The 21,177-nt window shown below is 42.4% G+C and overlaps 1 protein-coding gene, 2 long non-coding RNA genes and 1 pseudogene across 3 annotated transcripts in view; 1 reads left to right on the forward strand and 3 right to left on the reverse strand.

Annotated features, from left to right (window-relative positions):
* Positions 1 to 4,099, forward strand: LOC144614848 (uncharacterized). Its single transcript, XR_013553078.2, has 2 exons — positions 1 to 1,132; positions 3,925 to 4,099. It is a non-coding gene; the product is annotated as an uncharacterized LOC144614848 (long non-coding RNA).
* LOC132685808 (C4b-binding protein alpha chain) overlaps positions 1,647 to 21,177 on the reverse strand; it is a 52,572-nt gene continuing 33,041 nt past the window's right edge. Inside the window, exons 10-12 of the mRNA XM_078440675.2 lie at positions 3,994 to 4,167; positions 2,617 to 2,792; positions 1,647 to 2,060 (exon numbers count right to left, since the gene is read on the reverse strand). Coding sequence (XP_078296801.2) covers positions 1,887 to 2,060; positions 2,617 to 2,792; positions 3,994 to 4,167 — 524 coding nt within the window. The 3' untranslated portion in view covers positions 1,647 to 1,886. The remainder of the gene's footprint in view (positions 2,061 to 2,616; positions 2,793 to 3,993; positions 4,168 to 21,177) is intronic.
* LOC132686287 (anaphase-promoting complex subunit 13 pseudogene) lies at positions 15,628 to 18,796 on the reverse strand (annotated as a pseudogene).
* LOC132686288 (uncharacterized) lies at positions 18,892 to 19,671 on the reverse strand. Its single transcript, XR_013553079.2, has 2 exons — positions 19,609 to 19,671; positions 18,892 to 19,483 (listed from the first exon to the last, which is right to left on the reverse strand). It is a non-coding gene; the product is annotated as an uncharacterized LOC132686288 (long non-coding RNA).

Genomic DNA, 21,177 nt, shown 5'->3' on the forward strand with positions numbered 1-21,177 from the left:
TTAAGCAGTGAGTAGCAGATTTACTCCTCCTGTGAAAATGTCTAAGTTACGCCAGGGGCTCATGGCACATCCTCACGCCCTGAACCCAAGAGGGAAACTCAATATTGGTCATAATGGATTTTTCACTTATTTGTAAATTTTAATTAAGTTGTGTTTCAGGAAGGTTTAGTAAGAATTTGATTTGCGAGCCTGCAGATAACAAAAGATACATCGATAAGCCCAGAGTCCAATGGCAGATAGAAAAGTAAATGACTAAGAAACTGAAAAGAATTCTGGTAGACACAACTGATATAAAATAGAGCAGGGATCGGATAAAAGGAGGGTTTTGAGTAGAGACAGAGAGGTAGACCAGAACAGATGTCAGAAGAGAGCCATAGAGAAAAGGAAACTGGAAGAGGCCATATGTGCCCTGCGCACGTCCCGACCCTGGAGGCTACTGCAGGCAGGGCCAAAGAGCCATCGGCCATCAGGGTCTCTGTGCCTGATGGTGCTCCCTGGCCACAGGAGACTGCTCAGGGGGCCCACAGGGTTGGCTGTCGAAGATGTTGGAACAAGTCTCCACCAATGGGAGAGGGGAATTGGTGGACAAACGTTCCGGGTCCTCATCCCTGGACGGACTCTGCAGAATTGTGATCCACAGGCTCTCAGAGAACAGTCTCAGAACTGCACACCTGTCTGCAGCCTCAGTCGACACCCCGAGAAAGCTCCCTTCTTCGCTGTGTTCCCTTTCTCATCTTCTCATCCCGCTACCCACTCGCTCACCGTGCTTTCTGGGGCCACCTTCCGAGGAAATTAGTCACCCACAAACCTCTGTCTAAGATGCAATCGAGAATAAACATCTCCTGGGTTCCCCGAGGCTGGGGCAGACAAATGGCTTCCAGGACCGTCAGTGGAACCTTCCATGCCAAGTGGGTTTCCGTCGCAGTTCCAGCCCATCTGGGACATGTAAAGTTCAGCGAAAGCCTGTGGGACACCAGTGCCTCTGCAGAGTACATTTGGGGAAATTGAAACAAAGAGGCCAACGTTCCCCTAGAGAAGAGACTCGCTGACGGAGCGATTTCAGAGGACGCAGCCATCGGAGGAGGTGGTGAGAGAAGGAACAACAGCCTCCAGGATGCCCCAAGATATACAGGTGATTGATGGGGGTTTCTCCTCACGTATGGGATAGTCGCTCAGGCCGCGTTACATTTCCATTAAGGACAACGGGGCCAAATCAGATGGTGGACTTGGGAACACACAGGTGGCCATCATGTGGGCCTCGCATTCGGCAGCCTTTAGACTTTGTTCCCTAAAAAAAGGAATCAAGAGGTTCGGACACAAACACAAATCCCATTCGTGTCAGGTAGAAGTTGAGGGGCAGCATTAGAGAGGCAGAGGCCAGGTTCATGGGGTTTGGTAAAGGACGTGACTCCCTTCAAAGGGGGGAGAATGGACGAGGATTTGAGGGTGTATCGACATTTCATCTAGATGCCGACTGACTTGCACATGGGAAACTGTGCGGTGAGGCAAGTTGGAGAAATGCTTTTCTGTGAGCCCACATCCATGTCCAAGGCCCTTACAGTGAAGTGAAGGTACAACTTTAAGCAATGGGTTTGTTCAGGTTCCTCATTAAAGACAGAGTTGTAATGACCACACAGACAAAACTGTTTCTGATACGTAAATTTTTTACTTGAAAGAATCATGGGCACTTGGTGTCCAAGAAAGCAAAAACATGAGCCACGAGATGATCAATAATTCTAGAGTCTCAAAGCACTAAATGTGAGCAAATTGTCCTTTCTAGACACTTATTACCATGAATGATGGTGCAAAGGGGACAGGAGCATTGGTAAGCTGAAGTGATCCGCGCTGAATTGAAGGCAGCGTGTTTTTCCCTCTTTTGGGAGAAATTACAGTGGGGAGTCCGCAGTTGTTTTCCTTGCGTTGTCTCTTTGCAATTCCAGTAGTTCAATCTCTAAAGACAATTTATACATCTCCAGGGATATTTTCAGATCCTCGGGGCTGGGGAGACACTGCATGATCTTTCTGCCTGCGAGCATATGCTCACAGCCTTCAGGCACAACCTAAAAGAGACATAGGTGTTGAGTGTGGTTGACTGGTTTCTCTCCAAATCAGAAGGGGTGGGGGAGGTGGGACCTGCTGACAATGACAAGGCTACAGGCTCAGGGCCAAGGCGAAGCCCAGAACTTGTGGGTGAGCAGGAAAAACAGAAAACACCTCGGGCCCCAACTTAGTCCTCCCTAGATGAATAGGGACGGGTTCTCAGACAGCTTCACAAGGGGCCTCTGTGAAGACAGAGGCTGTTTCTGAGACCATCCAGAAATGGAACACAGAATATAAGATAGTCTAGAAAAAGTCAAATTGGGTCTCAGTGTTGCGGGCATCCGACACCCTCTTCTCCCTAAGGGGCTCAGGTTTTCCTATCTCCAGTGAGAGAGGAAAACTTGTCACTCCTAAGGGACCACAGGGCTTCAAGATAAAAGAGAGTTCCTTGGAGGGACTCAGGAGGGAATCCTGACAAGTCAGATCTCACCATTGCTGGCTGGGACAGCGCTTGTGGAGAGGCACCATTTTTAGGGTTTGATAGGACTGGAACTTTCCTTGAACTGTGCCACTTACCCACTCACACTTGGGCACCTCGGGGTCCCAGGTTGTGCTCTCTGAGCAAGTGATGCTTTGGGGACCGACCAACTTATAGCCAGAGTCACACTGGATGTTGACATTTTCAGCTTGAATGTATTCAGTCTTATCCACGGACAGCTTTCCGTGGGCTATTTCCGGTTTCAGACAGAAAGCTACAAAGAAAACATGGTTTCAAGGAATCCATGAATCTAAGAAAAAGGACACGACAACAGGCTAGGATTATAAGATTAAACTATCGTGGGTGCTGCTAATTGCTTTGTCTTTTATTCGGTAGCAATAATATTCATTAGCATTTTTGTTGCGCACTGACCACATATCAGACACGAGCTAAGCACTTTATATGATTCTCTCCGCTCTGTGAAGGGAGGACTGTTATTAGTCCCATTTTACTAGGAGAAAGGTGAGATATAGACAGGTTAAGAAACTTGTCTGAGGGGCACCTGGGTGGCTCAGTTGGTTAAATGTCCAAATTGGACTCAGGTCATGATCTCAGGGTTCAGGAGTTCAACCCCGCATAGGAATTTCTGCTGTCACTACAGAACCTGCTTCAGATCCTCTGTCTCCCTTTCTCTCTGCCTCTCCCTCTCCCGCTCTCTCTCTCAAAAATAAATAAACATGTTAAAAACAAAAAACTTGTCTGAGCTCTTCATACATGTAAACATGATAGGTCACATGATAGGCTATATAAAAGCATGTGACCCCAGGTTCTCAGGATTCAAAGCAATATCCCTCCCATCTCGATCCCAGCAAGACACTAGGTATTCTATAGTCTAGAAAAAGTCAAGTTAGGACTCAGTACTCCCGGGTATCTGACACCCTCTTCTCTTATTGCCCCCTGTGTGCAACGGAGCCCGTGGTGACAAATAATCCCCGCAGTTGCTGATGGCAAAGTGTTAGTAACCTGTTGGCATGTAAAAATCAGAGCCAATCTGGACTCGTCCTGTCCCCACTATGGATGGTCACATGCAGCCTGCATCGTGGGCAGGGGGTGCATTTGCACGGGGCTCTGATGGAAGGACTTGCCACTTTGTGATGTTTGGAATTAGCCCATGAGAGCCCACGTTCATGCCAGAGCAAGCTTCAGTGAAAATTTTGCTACAGGCCATATATCAAATGTTGCACCTGCAGAATATTTCTTGAAAGTGGGAATCGGGCTGAGATTTATGACTGGGAGAAAGCCTGGGGAGGTTGATGTTAATGTAGCCCCTTTGTAATGTTTGCATCCGGAACACAGTAATGATTTCAAGTCAACCACATCAAATGTTTCTGTGCTGCCCCTGGCAGGAAGAAGCTGTACTCTCGGTGCTTTTGTGACATTTCCACCCACCTGACTGGAAAGGGAGCAGGAGTTACCTTTACATTGAGGGGCTGCAGGAGACCAGCCTGAAGAACTGCAAGAGAGTCGAGCTTCACCAACCAGAGTGTATCCTTTGTCACATTTATATATCACCTCCGTACGAGCGAATACACTGAAAGCTTGAGTTCGCACATAATATCCATGGTCAATGGTAGGAGGAAAATCACAGCCTTGATGGTAAGAGATAAAAGTGACAGGACATGAGCTTATAAAATGTAAAATATAGCTTACCCCAGAATCTGCGTGGTTTGTAGGAGGCTTCATTCTGTCCTGTCGTCCTCTCTGCCCATAGGATCACTTAGCCAAACCCAAGACGTGGGCTGCCCTCCTATCAGCCTCAGGCTGAGGAACCACCATGGCCCCCCTCATTAGACCGCTTGATGGTCATTGTCAATATCTTCAAAAGTATAATGGGAATAAACAAAATTAATACTTGGTCCAAACCCCATATCGAGTTCCTAGTCTATGGGGTAGGACAAGTCATGTTCAAGAAATCAAATAGAAAATACTGATACTGTCCTACCACTCCCCCTGAAGCAAAGACACTATATTAAAAAAATATATCATATACCAAGGGGAAAGTGGAATGGGAAAATTGGTGCCACTCTTGAAGAACAAAAGCTACATTCCCATCGTATTGACATTTACTCCCCCAATCTGTCTACCAGGAAAATTAGGATTCTGGGAAATTACAGTAAAGTATTGAAAACTGAACATTTTAGTCTCATTTCACATGGGGCATCTTTGCTAAAGTAGATTTAGTTATCCTCAGGTAAATGGGGTCACTGGTTTAGCTAATGCCTTCTTTTCATCCTAATCGGGAAAAAAAAAAGGGTCAAAAACAGCATACACATGAAATGATCAAATCACACATTTGTAGTTTTAGACCTGGGTATGATTAGTCACTTGCCCCTGTCATAATAGAGCCTGAAGATACTATAACTATCTGGACATCCACACTGATCCAGTATATCAATGGCATCATGTTAATTCTGCTGTATGGGCAAGAAAAAGCTAATGTGTAGATAGATATGTCATCTAGATCTAATTATAGATATACATATGACATCATGGACAAGAAGAATCTAGCATGATGTCATATATATATAGATATCTAGAACTAGATGATAGATAGATCAATAGATGATAGAGAGATAGAGAGATAGATGATAGATAGATAGATAGATAGATAGATAGATATCTGTCTCAGTTTCTGATGCAGACTTCCTAAACCCTTGTAAATTGCTAAGTGCTGAGAACCCTAAGAACATCTTTTGTTCTACTGAGGCAACTTGCAGTGGCTCCTGGGTGGGAACCGGTCACCAGAAAGACCAAGCCATGAATAAAGCATGGAATTTTTCAGCCCCACTCTCCTCTCCAAAGAAGGGGGAAGCAGTGCCAATAATTGATCATGCTACAGAGGGTAAGCCTCCATAAAATCTTAGGAGGACATGGTTTGGAGAGTTGCCAGGTGGGTGACGCATCCGCATCCTGGGAAGGTGATGGATCGCAATTCACAGAGACAGAGGCTCCTGTGCTTGGGACCCTTCACCTAAGTGCTCTTGGTGATGGAGAGGTAGACATTTCACAATGAGCAGAGTCTGAAGGTGAACAAAGAGACAGCAGAAGGTAAGAGGGAAGTTTGAGGAAGAAAGGAAGCAAGTTTAGAAAGATGGTTTCAAATAGGTTTGAGTGGGTATTAAACTGCAGATTAAGGCATATGGATCAGAAAGAAGGCAAGAAAAGACAAAAATACCAAGAGAAACGAGGCAATAATTGAAAAGTCCAGCTGATCTATTACATGGGGCCGATTTCCTGATGCAGAAAAGCAAAGCGAAGCAAAGCAAAGCAAAGAAGCAAGGTCAAGAAGATGGGAATAAACAATGGGGGGTGGGGGGGAGGAAAGTTGGATAGGGGGTGGGCAGTGTTCTTTAACAAATTTATCCACTCCAAAACGTGCAGGGTATACAAAATCTTTTAGCGAATTTCAAACCTTCCCTTAATAATCTCCATCGTTTTGATACAAAGAAACATCTAAAATAACACAAATCCAAAAGCTCTTACTCTCATCACATGTTGGTGTCTTGGGATACCACTTGCCATCTGCTTGACATCTAGCTTCAAACTGGTATTTCTCATGACACGTATATAAAATTGTGTCTCCATTGAAAAAATCACAGCTACTGACAGAACTAGATCTCTGTTCATTGATTTTGCCATTCTTCAGCTCTGGTGTTGGGCAACATACCTCTAAAAAATTAAAAGTGAGACTAAAGGTTAGTAAAATCACTTCAGTGAAGTTCCTATGGATAATAAGCTCATTTCCCCCTTCCGAGGATGTCGCCACTGAAGAGAAATTGGAGAAACAGAGGAGGGTACCAGGGACACTTGGACCTGCTCTCCCTGCCCCCGATTGCTAAAGGACTCCAACCCAGTCATTTCCCTCCAACTAAAGAATTTCATCAGGAGCCTCCAAAACGAGAAGTGGGATGAAACCTCCATGAAAATGTAAATTTTCAGAAGTATTCAAAAGCAATGACAAATGACATCCATCGCTTTGTGTGTTCACTAGGGTCACAGCATTACTAACCCCGCTAATAGCTTACGCTGCCTCAGTCACAGGAGGAAAACTGTCCTTAAAAGTTTATAGCCACCTGACAACTAATGCACAGAAAGACATTTAAATTCTTGCATATGGCCAGGAGTTTTCTTTTTTGATGCCAAATTTAAGAGAAAGAGCTATTAAGGTCTTTAATTTTAATGCAATAAGAGCTGATATAAGGATATAATTTCTTATTCATTAGCAGAACTACTTTAAGGTAGAACTTGATATAGTTTGAGGTAAAGAAAATATCAGAGCAAATTAAAATGTCCTATTCTTCACATGAGGAGATTGACTAGCACTACAATCGGGATCTTTTGGGCATACTCAAATACTCTCACCACTCGTTTATTTATAAATTACAATAAAAATATCCAAAACTGATATGTTTTCTAAATTATAACATTGATATTTAGGTAATACTGTATAAAATACTTGTATTTAAGTCATGAGTGCAATTCCACACTGAATCAGATTTTCTGATTATTTCAGAAGTAATTCTATTATTTCAGTGAAATAAATTCCATTTCACTTCTGCTTTTTATTTATTTTTTTAATAATTTCTTTATTTTTATTCATTTATCTGTTTTAAAATTTTTTTTTAACGTTTATTTATTTTTGAGAGAGAGAGAGAAAGAGACAGAGCGCAAGAGAGGGAGGAGCAGAGAGAAAGGGAAACACAGAATCCAGAATCTGAAGCAAGCTTCAGGCTCCAAGCTGTCAGCACAGAGCCCGATGTGGGGCTCGAACTCACGGGCCGCGAGATCATGACCTGAACCACGCAAGTGCCCCAGTTTATTCATTTATATTAAGAAAGAAAGAGAGAGAGAGAATGAGCCAGGGAGGGGAAGAGAGGCAGGGGGAGAGAGAATCCCAAGCAGGTTCTTTGTTGCCTTATCTCACGAACCTTGAGATCATGACCTGAGCTGAATCAAGAGTCAAATGCCTAATTGATTGAGCCCCCAGGTACCCCTCACTTCTGACTTTTAAATGGTTAAAAAATATACTTTATTACAGAATTAAATCAATAAGACTCTAACAGGTAAAATAAATATGAGTTTAAAGTAGGTTTTCAAATTTCCAACAAACAAAAGCCCCAAACCTGGTAGCTTCACTATTCACAGATGAATTCTACCAAACGTTTAAAGAAGAGTTAAGAAACAAACTGAGGGTTGATGGGGGGTAGAGGAGAGGGGAAAGTGGATGATGGGCATTGAGGAGGACACTTGCTGGGATGAGCACTGGGTGTTATATGGAAGTCAATTTGACAATAAATTATTTTTAAAAAAATAAAGAGTTAATATCTATTCTCGAACTATTCTGAAAAAAGGAGAAGAAGGAAAAATTCCAAGTTCATTCTACGGGGACAGTATTACCTTGATACCAAAGCCAGAAAAAGACACCACAAAAAGAGAAAAATGTAGGCAATAATCCTAATGAACACAGATGCAAAATTCCTCAACAAAATATTAACAAACCAAATTCACCAATACATTAACAGGACCATCCAATATAATCAAGTGGGATTTATACCAGGGATGGAAGTAAGTTCAATATTTGCAAGTCAATGAATGTGATACATCAAACAAATAAGAGGAAAAATTTTAAGATAATATGATCATTTCAAAACACACAGAAAAAGCATTTGACAAAAGACAACACCCATTCGTGACCAAAAGTTTCAACAAAGTGGGTTTAGAGAAAACATACCTCAACATGATAAGGTCACATATGAAAAACCATAGTTTTTCATCATAATGATCATGGCAAAAAACTGAAATCATTTCCTCTAAGACCAAGAACAAGACAAAGATGCCCACTCTTGCCACTTTTATTCAACATAGGACTGGAAGTACTAGCTGCAGCAATCAGACAAGAAAAAAAAAAAAAAAGAGGCATCCAAATGGTAAGGAAGAAATAAAACGATCACTATTTGCATAGGACCTGATACTATATATAGAAAATCCTAAAGACTCCACCCAAAACCTATCAGAACTAATACATTCAGAACAGTCATAGGACACAACATTAATATGTAGAAATCTATGATGTTTCAGGGTGCCTGGGTGGCTCAGTCAATTAAGTGTCCACCTCTTAATTTTGGCTCAGGTCTTGACCTCACAGTCTGTGAGTTTGAGCCCTGCATCAGGCTCACTGCTGTCAGTGCTCCGCCCACTTCGGATCCTCTGTCTTCCAATCTCTCTGTACTCCTCCCTGCCCCCCACGCTCTCTCTCTGTCTCTCTCTCTTTCTCTCAAAAATAAATACATACTAAAAAAATTACTTGTCTGAGGTCCTCATACTCTTAGGATGATATAACAGCATGTGACTTACAGGGTATATAAAAGCATGTGACCCCACTTTCTCAGCTTTCAAACCTAAGGCCTGGAAAATAAGTCATAACCACATAATTAGCAAAACCACAACTTCAGTCAGTTTACAAAAATGTGTCCAAAGACAAGCAATACCAACAAGATAGGCATAAAAAAGAAAAAAGAGAGAGAGAGAGAGAGACAGAGAGAGACAGAGAGAGCCAAGGGAGAAAACATAAGGTAACACTTTCTAAGGGAGGCTGGAAGTATATCTTACGTTTTAGATAACAGTTGCTTGGATGGATGAGATACAGGCAGGAATTTTGTCTTGGAGTGAGAATGTGAGCAAAGGTTTACAGCAGCAATAAGTTGGTACTGAAAAATGAGGAAGAAGGCAAGCTCAGAGACCAAAATGAGACAGATTGCAGTGTATGTTATCCTGAACATGGACCAGAAGAAAGGTGGGGTATTGAAGGAATAGAAGAGATGCGGATAAATCCAGAAAAATCTAAAGGTATTGTGGCAGGTCTCAGTGACTTGCTGAACATAATCTACCTTCACTGTTTTGTAAAGGAAGAGGAGGCCAAGAAGACCAAGGTTATGGTGCTCATGGAAAACAATGAGAGCGTTGGGAGTGTGGCTGAGCTTTGGAAGAACAGAGGCAGCCATTTCAATTTCCAACCGAGGAGAATCACCCAGGATATATGAACTTCTCTACCTAACATTGAAATTTCTCTTAAAATACCTGCCACTATGATGAGGTAAAAAACTTCCCAACTAAAATGCTTCAGTACTCTGCTTACAAAAAAACTCTGAAGTTATTCTATACGCTTAGGAACATTCCTAAAGCCGGAACAGCACGGGATCATTCTGGGGCTCGAGAAATTAATCTTGACAAAGGATGACAAGAGGGCACTTTGGACCTCCGCATTCTTCTGCTTGGCAGGTAATCCTTGTATCATCAGAATTTGGAAAACACCCAACATCATGTAAACAGAAAACATAGTCTCCATTGAAAAAGACATAGTTCTTGGGGAAATTTCTTCTCTGTTGAGTGATTTTGTCATTCTGTGCAAAATGCTCGATGTTAAATGCTCTGACAAATGGTTTAAGGGACACGGATGTAAATATTTTTAAAATAGTCTTCTTTTAAAGAAGAGATTGTATTGGCAGATGAATAAGAAATGTTACTTTTATTGGCATATTTCCACTTACAAACTAAAAAAACGCTCATGTCTGCATTTATAATCAGCACTACCTTGGTGGGGCCTGTAGGTCCTGACAACCCTTTCGGGGCTCAGTGGTTAGGGACAATTATTCCCTGACTTGCAATACGATATCTTGCACTTATATAATGTTTTCAGTGTATACAGGGCTTTGTAATCTTACTCTGATAAATTCGCTCATTGTTTGTGATAATATAAAATTTTACTTTCTGGTTGGCAAAAGTTTTCTACTCAGTTATTAATGCCATAGAAAAATAATGAAACCTGTGAAAGACTGAAATCTTTAAGAATTGAACAGCATCCATTTAAATATAATACATTAATATAAAAATTAAGGGGCGCCTGGGTGGCTCCGTCGGTTAAGCGTCCGACTTCAGCTCAGGTCATGATCTCGCGGTTTTTTGAGTTCAAGCCCCGCGTCGGGCTCTGTGCTGACAGCTCAGAGCCTGGAGCCTGCTTCGGATTCTGTGTCTCCCTCTCTCTCTGCCCCTTCCCTGCTCACTCTCTGTCTCTCAATAATAAATAACCATTAAAAAATTTTAAAAAGAAATAGTGTCATGGTACTGTTTGTAAAAAATTAATTAATTAATTAAATTAAAATTAAAAGATTTTTGTGACTAGATGGGTTGCTCTTAGATTTGTTATATTATGTGTTCTGAGTTACCATGGCCTGTATCTGAAGGACTAAAATTATTTAAATATATTTCTCAATACATACTTCATGGTTCTTCTCCAAAATTGTACTGAATTATTGTCATACGATTATATGTAACTAATTCTTAACCAGGAATTATTTTCCATACCTTGGTTTCAACTCACCCCCTTTCCTTATCATGTGTGTACTCACCGCACAGGACAAATGGGCATTGCAGTAGAGACAAGACCCCAAGGAGACACAGCGCTGGGAAAATTCCCTGCAACCTGGGGGACATGGTGAAGAGTCTCAGAGATCGTGCGCTGCGACCCAGTGTTCTCAGATGCCCCGAATGAGGCTGAAGTGAAGCTCTAAGTCAGTAGGAAATTGATGCCCGAACCAAAAGTAAGTCTGAGTCACTAAAGGGGAGGGGCAGAATTAAGTACACTCAGTACTGGGCAGGATCTGATGGGGCTCCAATAAAGCTCCAGGTCTTGGGAGAATGATATGAGCCTGACATGAATGTTCTCTCGGATTCCATGAGGATTTACAGATGTGACCCCGAGAATTTCTCAGTGTTGTGGGGGGCACTTGGTGGCTTGTTGTCTACCTACAGACAACATTTCTCTTGGAGAATTCTAGATAAACGAGGAAAATGGTCCGGGATGCGTGGCCGTTTCTTCAGGGATGAGGGCGAGGTGCTGCTCTATGCCATCTTCCTGCTGTGTCCTGTCTTCATGCACCGGTGTGAATTCCCGGTAGAAAGGCAGGAATAAAAAAGACGTGTAGTTCAATTTTATTTCTACACCCGTCAGAGCCTAATTGGAATAGAAAAAGCTTGCAAGTCTACCTTGTGGAAAGACAAAAATATAGTCAAAACAGCAATTATTCCCTCAGTATTGAAGTTTCCTTGAGTATCTATGATGCCAAGTGTAATCAATTGTGGGGTTACGCCATTTGGAGAGTCAAGGGAAATTTCTCAGCGTGGTGTTTACAGCAAAGATAAAGCGCGCATGGAAAATTAAGTGGGAGAGGATCAAGCGTGATAAATGGACAGAAGGTCGCGACAAATTCACGACTTTCTCAATGGCACTGGATCGGAGTGAAGGAGCTTCCAGCCTAGCATTGTATTTCTAACTAAAGCACTAACTTCTATATCGTACAAGGCATATTTGTTCATTTCCAGACTTAGCTTATTTATTAATAGCTATCTGGGTGAAGACTGGTCCATTAATCACTGCCTTAGTCTTTCACTCAGCTTATTTCTTTTAGTCTCTGCCAAGGGCACAGAAGAAGTTACCAACCTGAATTTCGTGTGTTCCCTCTTGGACCAGCTGTGTATATTTGTCATTTAAAGATACACAGGTATTCATCCACAGAGGATCATAAGCACTGGGAAATGTCTGAAAATGACCTATGCCGCCCAGCTGAATTGAGGTAAGTGCAAATGAAGCATGCAACAACCAAAGTGCTTAGCTCTCAAAACTAAAGAGGAACATTCCTCAGAAATAAGTGACTCAGAAATAAGTGCATCCGTCTGTAATATTGATGACAGCACACAATTCAATTTCCTTCCCTGGAGAGAAAGGAAAGTGGATAAACACACCATACAGTTGCTTCATTTTATGAAGAGGAACTAGAATAAACCCTGAGGATGTCAGATAAAAGAGGTGATTTCAATAGTTTAACAGAAGATTATTTTTTAGAAAGCACTTCTGCTTATTAATCATATTCCAACGTCTACATAAATCCTTGCATTTAATTTCTTCAAATAAAAATATGACATAGGTGTTATAGCTCCATGTAACAGATGAGGAACCTAACTGGGAAAGACCCAGTAAATCTCCCCCAAACCTTTCTCCTCAGTGGTCGTGTCAGATTCTGAACCCAGATCGGATTCACATCCTAAGCTCCTTCCATTGTGCCTTTTGGGGAACGTCATCGGAACGATGGGACCACCAGTTTGCCTATGAGCTGGGCCTGTACCCTCGAAGGCTCCCACGCCTCCCCTGTCCTTGGAATGTGGGTTCCTCTCTCCCTTTCACACTCCTCCAGGCTGCTTGAAGGACATATCCTTGAAATAGTGATGTGGTGTTGAGAACAGCTGCATGGTATATGCGACTGAAACCAGTTTAGGCCTCTTTATAAACTAAAGATTTGGTGGGAAGGTACAGGGCTCCGTCTGTCTTCCCGCCACCCAGGACAGTACTCACATGTCAGTTCCCTTTGCTTATTAAAACCACCCATCTGGAGGGGCCTGCCTCTTCTGTCTCTCCCTGCCCTCCTCGTAGAGGGGTCAGTTTCCCATTATAGCTGGGAAGCTCCCAGGAGTGTTGCAAACCAACGGTGTCAAAGAATTTCCATCTAAAGTACGGGATCCTGAATCTATTACTTAGGGGAGTATGCCTAGGAACATTCTGCCTCTACCAGGGTGGAGAAGACCCCAGAACAACTCCTTCTTCATCACGTTGTATAAATGTCAACGCCTCCTTAACTGACCCATGGATACATTGCATCATAATCAAGATCAATAGCATTTTGATTTAAACAAATGATAAGCTGATTCTACAATTCATATGGAATGTAAGGGATCAAAAGTTGTAAGAGCAATCTCTAAGATGAGGGAGGAGAGAGATGGAGGGGGGATGAAGGGAATAAGGGAGGAGAGGAGCAAAACCAAAGAACTACATGGCCACATATCAAGACCCGTTATGAATCTTCAGTAAATAAGATAGTGTGGTATTCGTGTAGGAAACCAAATGGACTAAAGGTTAACAATTGAGAGTCAGGTAATAAGCCCCGAGCAGGCATGATCAATTGATTTATGACAAACTGACACACTACAGAGCAATGGGGGAGACGAAGGTCCTTTCAATAAAAGGCACCAGGTCAATTGGATATGTACATGGGAAAAAAAGGAATCTTGGTTCTTTACTCACACCGTGACAATTTGGGGTGGTCATGAATATAACTGTGAAAGTAAAGCCATAAATCTCCTAAAAGAAAATATGGGCAAATACAGTTGTGATCTTAGGGCAGACATAGATACCATTTCTTTATTTCCCCCCCCCCTTTATTTATATCTATTTTGGCACAAGTTTATTTTTAAAAGGCATACAGGCAATAACCAAAGAAAATATTTACTCCAACCTTAACTCCTGCCAAGTATTGTCTGTCATAAAATTGTTCCATGAAGTTCCAGTCTGCTAAAGATTTTAAATTGATTCATCGTCATCCTCATCAGAGTGTCTTTTCTTCTGTTGAATTGAACTGTTGTGTTTCAAGAGTTTCCACTAAACTTTGTCCTGATACCTGCCCACTTAGTCGTCTGTCTCTTGCCGTCTATATAAAGTCGTTCTCTATTGCTTTCATCTTGGGGGACTTTTCAGGTGCTAAGTGGTCTGGCTGGCTGACCCGCCACTCGGCTTGCTTCCAGTTCCACTACCTCACCAAGACCAAAATAATTAAAAGCTGGGCCTAGAGAAGGGAACGGCATACTTTCCACTTACTACCATGTTTTGTTAAGCTTCTAAAGCCATAATCTGACAGAACGTTTTTGAATACAAGCAGACGTTAGGGAAGAGAATCTCTGGACTATGAAACGGCATTTTACGTGGTAAGAATAATCTCTGGAAAATAAAACGTCCTTCAGTATGGGGGATGCCGATGATTCCAATGGCCCTTCCTTCCAGGCCATGCCGCTCCATCCCTGACACAGGACGCTCCCTCTCTTTACAATACAGTGGTTATTTGAACATTTTGTTGATAGGATTAATGTTTAGTAGCTGGCTCCTGCCCTGGACTATCAGCTTTTGTGGAGTGTGTGTTCGTCTATTCCCTGCTGTACCCTCAGCACCTGGCACACAGCAGACTGTCAAAGAATGTTATGATTGTTGAGGTCGAAACAACTAAATTCTAGAAAAAGATTTGGCATATGGCTGGAACACTAGTTGAAGCAGGCTAGATCAAGTAGCTAAGCATACAGAGTGACCCAGGAGCCTTGAGCATTCTGCCTTGGACGCCTACCTGAGCACAGCAGAGTGGATAAGCACACGCCTTGCCTGTGCACTTAGTGGGCTTGGCCACATGAGCCACCAGGCAGTAGAGAGAGGGGCTGAGGATGCCAGGCAAGGGATGAAGAGAGGGACTAAGGCCACTAGGATAGATTTCTTAAATAGGATACAACCCCCACCATAAAACAAAAAAATAAAACAACAAAAAAACACACAAAACATACCCCCCAAAAAACCCCAATAATCAAACTGAAAAAAAATTTTTTTAAAGAACCAAACCACTACTTAAAGTAAAAAAAAAAAAAACTTGAAAAATTATAGCCACAAAAACATAGGAAAGTATGCTTATCAAGCACCTTATGAACATTAAATAAAAGCTACCAGAGCAGGAATACAGAATTTTACAATACCTAACTCATCAGAGACTTTTTTTACAGATAATGTTAAAAACTCTTACAAATAATCAGAACTAGGTAGACCACGGAGCATGGATAAAAGACTTGCCATAGCACTTCACATTAAGATGATATCCAAATGGTCAACAAATACAGGAAAAGTAGTTCAACCTCAGTAATCAGGAGGGAAGTGCAAATGAAAAGCACAATGTGTTGGGGCGCCTGGGTGGCGCAGTCGGTTAAGCGTCTGACTTCAGCTCAGGTCACGATCTCGCGGTCCGTGAGTTCGAGCCCCACGTCAGGCTCTGGGCTGATGGCCCAGAGCCTGGAGCCTGTTTCCGATTCTGTGTCTCCCTCTCTCTCTGCCCCTCCCCCGTTCATGCTCTGTCTCTCTCTGTCCCAAAAATAAATAAACGTTGAAAAAAAAATTAAAAAAAAAAAAGAAAAGCACAATGTGATACCACTTCATACCCAGCAGAATATCGCAAATACATACATACATACATACATACATACATACATACATAAACAAACAAACAAAAAATAGCAATATTGTAAAGAAGTTGCACATTGTGCAGGGATAGGGTGGGAGGCTACCATCCGGTACAACCACTGTGGAAAACTGCTGAACAGATGCACCCATCCAGCAGCTCTATTTTTAGGTACTTGTTCATCAAAAATAGACGTGTTCAGGGGCACCTGGCTGGCTATGTTGGTAGAACATGCAACTCTTGATCTCGGGGCTGTGAGTTCAAACTTCACAGTAGGCCTAAAAAATAAAATTGTTTTTTTAAAAAAATAGATGTGTTCAGCAAAAGACATGTGCAAAAATGTTCCTGGCCACAAACAAATGGAAAATACCCCACTGTTCTTTAACCCTAGAGTAGGCAAGTGAACAGTGTTAGATTCATGCAATGGTGGAATGCTTAACAGAAATTAAAATGACTGAACCTTGACCGCACACAACGTGGACGCATCTCACAAATATAATGATTAGCAAAAAAAATTAAAAGACATGGAAGAAAGAACACATAACATATCATTCCACTTCTACGAAGTCAGATAACTTCAAACCAATCTGTGCTGTTAAAGTGAGGAGAGCAGAATTCTTTGCAGGTGACATGAAGGGGGCCATGACTTACTGAATTTTACTTTGAAGAAATATAAATGTAAACATTTATCCCATATTTCTGATATATTTTAAGAAGTAAAAAATGTAATTAGATTTGTTTGCTCGGTTAGATCACTGTGATCATTAAGGATGTGATATAGCGACCAGTTATCCATACAAATGTATATTCTTGAATATGGTCGCACTTGCTCGTAGGGAAACAAGGAAAAGGGATATATATTTGATATCCTTACCATGAGAAAAGTATCTCCGTGTGCATTCCTAACCGACTTCTTCCAAATAGCTTAGGCGATGATAATTGTGAAGACAATTTTGGTCAAAGATTGCCATTTCAGATAAAGAATTCAGTGAGTTCCTCAGAGAACATTCCCAAATAAAACAAAAGCACAGGTGAGAAAAATAAATGTTAATACTTACTGGCACAAAAGACAACAGTCCTTTGGGCCCCTAGCATGAGAAGTAATACAGAGTGAGCTGATTCTATGACAGCCAGGATGGCTGCTGTATTTCAGGGCAGTCCCAGTTTTGAAGTGTGTCTGACGCAATTTGTTCATTGGAGAAGCCAGTCAGCAAATCAGGTGGAGGACCACCATCGCCTGGACACCCAAATGACAAGGAACATCAAGTGGTAGCTTGAACACAGTTATCTCAGTGCTTCAGCAGGAAACTCTTTGGAACAGACACCATGATTTTCTTTCATCAGAATTCCTTTGTCCCACTGTTCAATGAACCCCATGAGTAATCCATAATGCATGTTTGTTGGTTGATGGCAATGACAGGAAGGAAAAAAGGCAGAAACATTTCATCTGTTCTTTCCTGTATGTGTGACAATTAGGAATCCCAGGAATCAGTGAAAGGATTATCTTAACACCCATTGTACCTGCGGGCACTAAACACAGCCGCTCAGAATGCTTCTCAGAGGGGGGGCACGTGGGAAGTTAACAATCCCCTCATGCCTGCCTTCCTCTTTCTTTGTCCTTCCCTCTGTGTCTTCAATCGCCTGTGTCACAGGACACATATAAGAAGTTGGGAAATGTTAAACTCTGACAGTAAAGCAAAATCAGAGTTAAAGGTCAACGTTTATAATCAGTCACCTTCAAACACAAGCTAGTGAATAAAGAACTCCAGCTCAAAGGGCTAAGTATTTTGCATTCTTGAGAAATCTCCATCAGTTTCTCATTCCAGTGAGTATTTTCACATTTGCACTTTGCTGCCACAAACTGAGTGTCCTTTTTTGAGTATAGATTCGTCACTTAATGATCTGCATTAGGAGACTGAGAGAAAACACTTCGTATCTTTGTAATTTTTAAAAATCCGTCCATGAAAAAAGAGCCAGCTCTTCCTGTAGGGGGAACATTCTCTGGGAGGTACTCTAAGGCCAGTGAGTCCATGTCACTTCTGGTTCTTTTAACAGATTCCATGGTGCCACCCTCGTCCTCTTCCAGATCAGGAAGCCCATTCAGCAGTATTCTTCCTACACAGCTTGTCCTCTCGCCAAGATTCGTCAATCAAATCCAAGATCCTTCCGTCTCTCTGCACCTCACTGTCCATTCTCCTGCCGCTTTGATCTTGTCAGATCCGTGTTGAGGCAGTGCTCCACCTGTTTCTGCCATTAAAGTTCTATATATATCTAAAGTTTATTTATTTTCGAGAAAGAATAAAAGTGCAAGCAGGAAAGGAGCTGGGAGAGAAAGAAGAGAGAGAGAGAGAGAAAAAATCCCAAGCAGGCTCAGTGCTGTCAGCACAGATCCCAAGGTGGAGATCGAACCCACAAACCATGAGATCATGACCTGAGCAGAAATCAAGACTTAGACACTTAACCGACTGAGCCACCGAGGCGCCCCAAAATTATGTATTTTAATAAAAGCAAATAAGGTCCTTTTTCAGAACTGTGTTTCTTTTCTCAACCAATTGCAAATATATAATCATCGTATTTTCCTTGTTTTCCTTGCCTGAAAATAAACTCAAACAAAATGACTATCCTAATCTAAATTGTAATACATCTGTTGCTACTCTTCTGGCACTTCCTCTCCCACGGTCTACCTCTGAGCAATCCTTGCGTGGTTTTGACTTTGCATGTTTACTTTAGCAACTTCCAGCTGTCGTGCTGTGCCAGTTAGTGCTATGTTGCCTTTCGGCTTTACAGTCACTGTTCATCGCAGCTCGGAGGTATGGAATCAGAACTGCTTGGAGTTTCTCAAGGTGATCGTGACGTTGAACTTTCTCAACAGAGGGTGCTAGAGGGACACTGAAGGAAGAAAGGACTCTCCCCTGTTCCCTGCTGCTTCCAGGTAGGTTAGCCCAGTGAGAAGGAGGTTCTGCAGCGGCACCCTGCCCCAGGCTTGTGCCCATCACACAGAGTCCGTCCCATGTCAACCTTGCAGCCCTTAAGTGGCCCGGCCATCACCTTCCTGTGGTTCTCCCGACAGGGGTGCTATCTCAAGCCTCTTACCATGCCAGCTTCCATCTGCAAGCCCATACACCTGACCCACCTCCCAGCTCCTCCCTGCAGGATTGCCGTGGGGCTGGGCTCCCGCTCGCCGAGCACACCCTTGTGCCTGGCCACCACGCGCCGTTCACGTCACAGTCACCCAGTGCTCTGGTGCCCCTTCAGCAGCCCAGGTCCATGTTGCAGCCATCACCTGCAGGTCACTTATGCGCTGCCTGAATTCTGGAGGGTCGGTTTCTGCAGATCAGCTCTGATGCATGCCATGCCGCCCGTGAACTTCCCTGGCATCTAGTGGGTTCCAGCTACAGCCTTGGGAGGGACCCTGTTTGAAGTTTATTCTTCTCTCGCTACCCTCTCCCAGCCCTGGGATTACCATGTAGAGTTTCTTTTATATCCTATAGTTAATCTTTTATTGAAGTTTAATAATGCTTCATTAAAAAAAATACGACATGATGTCTGCCTCGTGATTGGCCCCATTGATGCTTGCACATTTTGGCCTACAATAAAGGTAAATATAACTTAAAACTTGTAATATTCGAGCTTCCACTGGTATTGAGCCAGATACCATCTAAAGTTTCAAATAAAAAAATGGCATTTTAGAAATAAAACTTTCCAAACTGCACAAATCCATATTTAAATTTCTTAAATATTTTGAATAACAAGAATTCATACCTTTAAGTCTGCAAATGGGTTCACTATCAGGATCAGAATGTTGAGTATTTGCCTAAAGTTGACAAAAACGCAGAACTGGGAACAGTCACTCCTGGACTCACAGGAATTTTAGAAAGTAACATACCCCCCCCCCCACCCCTTATAGCTCCCATCAATGCAAAACGGCAAAACTCTTACTTGAGTTAAGATTTTTTGTAGCAGAGCCTCTAGCTTACCAATGTCTTTCTCCCTGTGGTTATTAAACCTGGAACAGAAAAAAAAATCACTTGATTTTAATTTATATTCTTCTAGTCAGAGAATAGGTGTTAGCAGGGGGTTCCTGGTTGTTTTTCTGAGGCTGAATTAAACCGTAGCGCCAAATGAACGTTTCATGTAACTTGCTACAGTGTTTACTCATGGTGTAATTGCTCAGCACCACCGTGGACAAACCTCTGCAAGAAAGGTGAGGACAAATGAGTCATAATGGAGGGTAAACACTTCACCTAAAACAAGGAAACGCGGGCAAATGTCCTACCTTCTAGGGTTGGGAACAATCAGTTCAGGAAAGAATCAAAGGCTCTCATTGTTAACGGGGCACAAGTAATGTGATCGTGGAAATGGGCGCAGGAACGGAGGGAGGAATCGGAATTCGGGGAGAGTATAGAGGCGACAGTCTCCTCACCTGGCATGGTAGAAAGTCAAGTTGTAAAGAAGCAGGCAGAAGACCAGAGCATCTTTCTCTAGAGAAACCAGACGGTGAGGGAGAAGGCACTAATATTCACTAGGATCTGGAGACTCCCACCCCATACTTGTCAGCAGACAGGACACCCCAAAACTTAGTGGTTCAAATCACGTAGAACTTGGTTTTTCTTTCATGGAAAAAAGAGGCATACGAGCATGTAGGATGGTCAGCAGCCCTGCCCAATATGGTCAACCAGGGACCACTGTCCCTTTCTGCTTATTGTCTCCACATGCCTTGGGGTGCTGTCCTCCTCAGCAAGGCGGAAGTTGGCTCCAAGCACCCTGTCAGCCCTTTGCATGAGGAAAGAGGAAGCAGAGAACAAGCAGGGGAGTGACTGGGAAGTTGCAGCCATGGGGAGGCTCTTGCTGAGGGGTCATGTGTCCTGCTGATATTTAAAATGGTGGAAGTGATTCTGTTCCTTAAAATAAAAGCGGGAGGGGTTAATTTAGGAAACCAAGGAGCAGTTTCTGCCACAACTGCAATTTAAATGCCTCACTGTACCATCAACCCTGCAAGTAAGGCTAATGCCGGCAAAAGTTGTTCATATCCATAGAACTTTAAATTAGGTGATTTGGGCTTTGCTCTTATAAAAAGAAAAACTGACCAATGATCGTTCACACACTGTAAAGAGAATGCCTCTCTATTTTAAATAGCTCCATGGAGACAAGAATGAATCTAGGTAGAAAGAACAAGATGCAATTTTTTGGAAAAAAGAGTAAAAATCTTTTGGGAGCTATAATGAAATGGTCTTAAAAGAAATTGAAATATTCAACAAAGGGCCTGGAATGTAAAGCCAAAGAAATTTCTCGAAAAATATGTGGAGTGTTGAGGGTAGGAATGAAGACAAAATGTGTAACAAAGATGCCTAATGAACAAAGGGAAACAATATTGGGTTAATTTTATGTCCGTGAAGAGAAAACAATGAAGAATCGTTATTAAAGAAGTTATATGAGAAAATTTCTCAGAACAGAAGAACATGAGTTTATAGATTGAAAGGGCTCATCAAGAACTGCATATAATACATG

The sequence above is a fragment of the Panthera onca genome, chromosome F1 (genome assembly GCF_046562875.1).
Source record: "Panthera onca isolate mPanOnc1 chromosome F1, mPanOnc1 haplotype 2, whole genome shotgun sequence".
Taxonomy (NCBI): Eukaryota; Metazoa; Chordata; class Mammalia; order Carnivora; family Felidae; genus Panthera; species Panthera onca.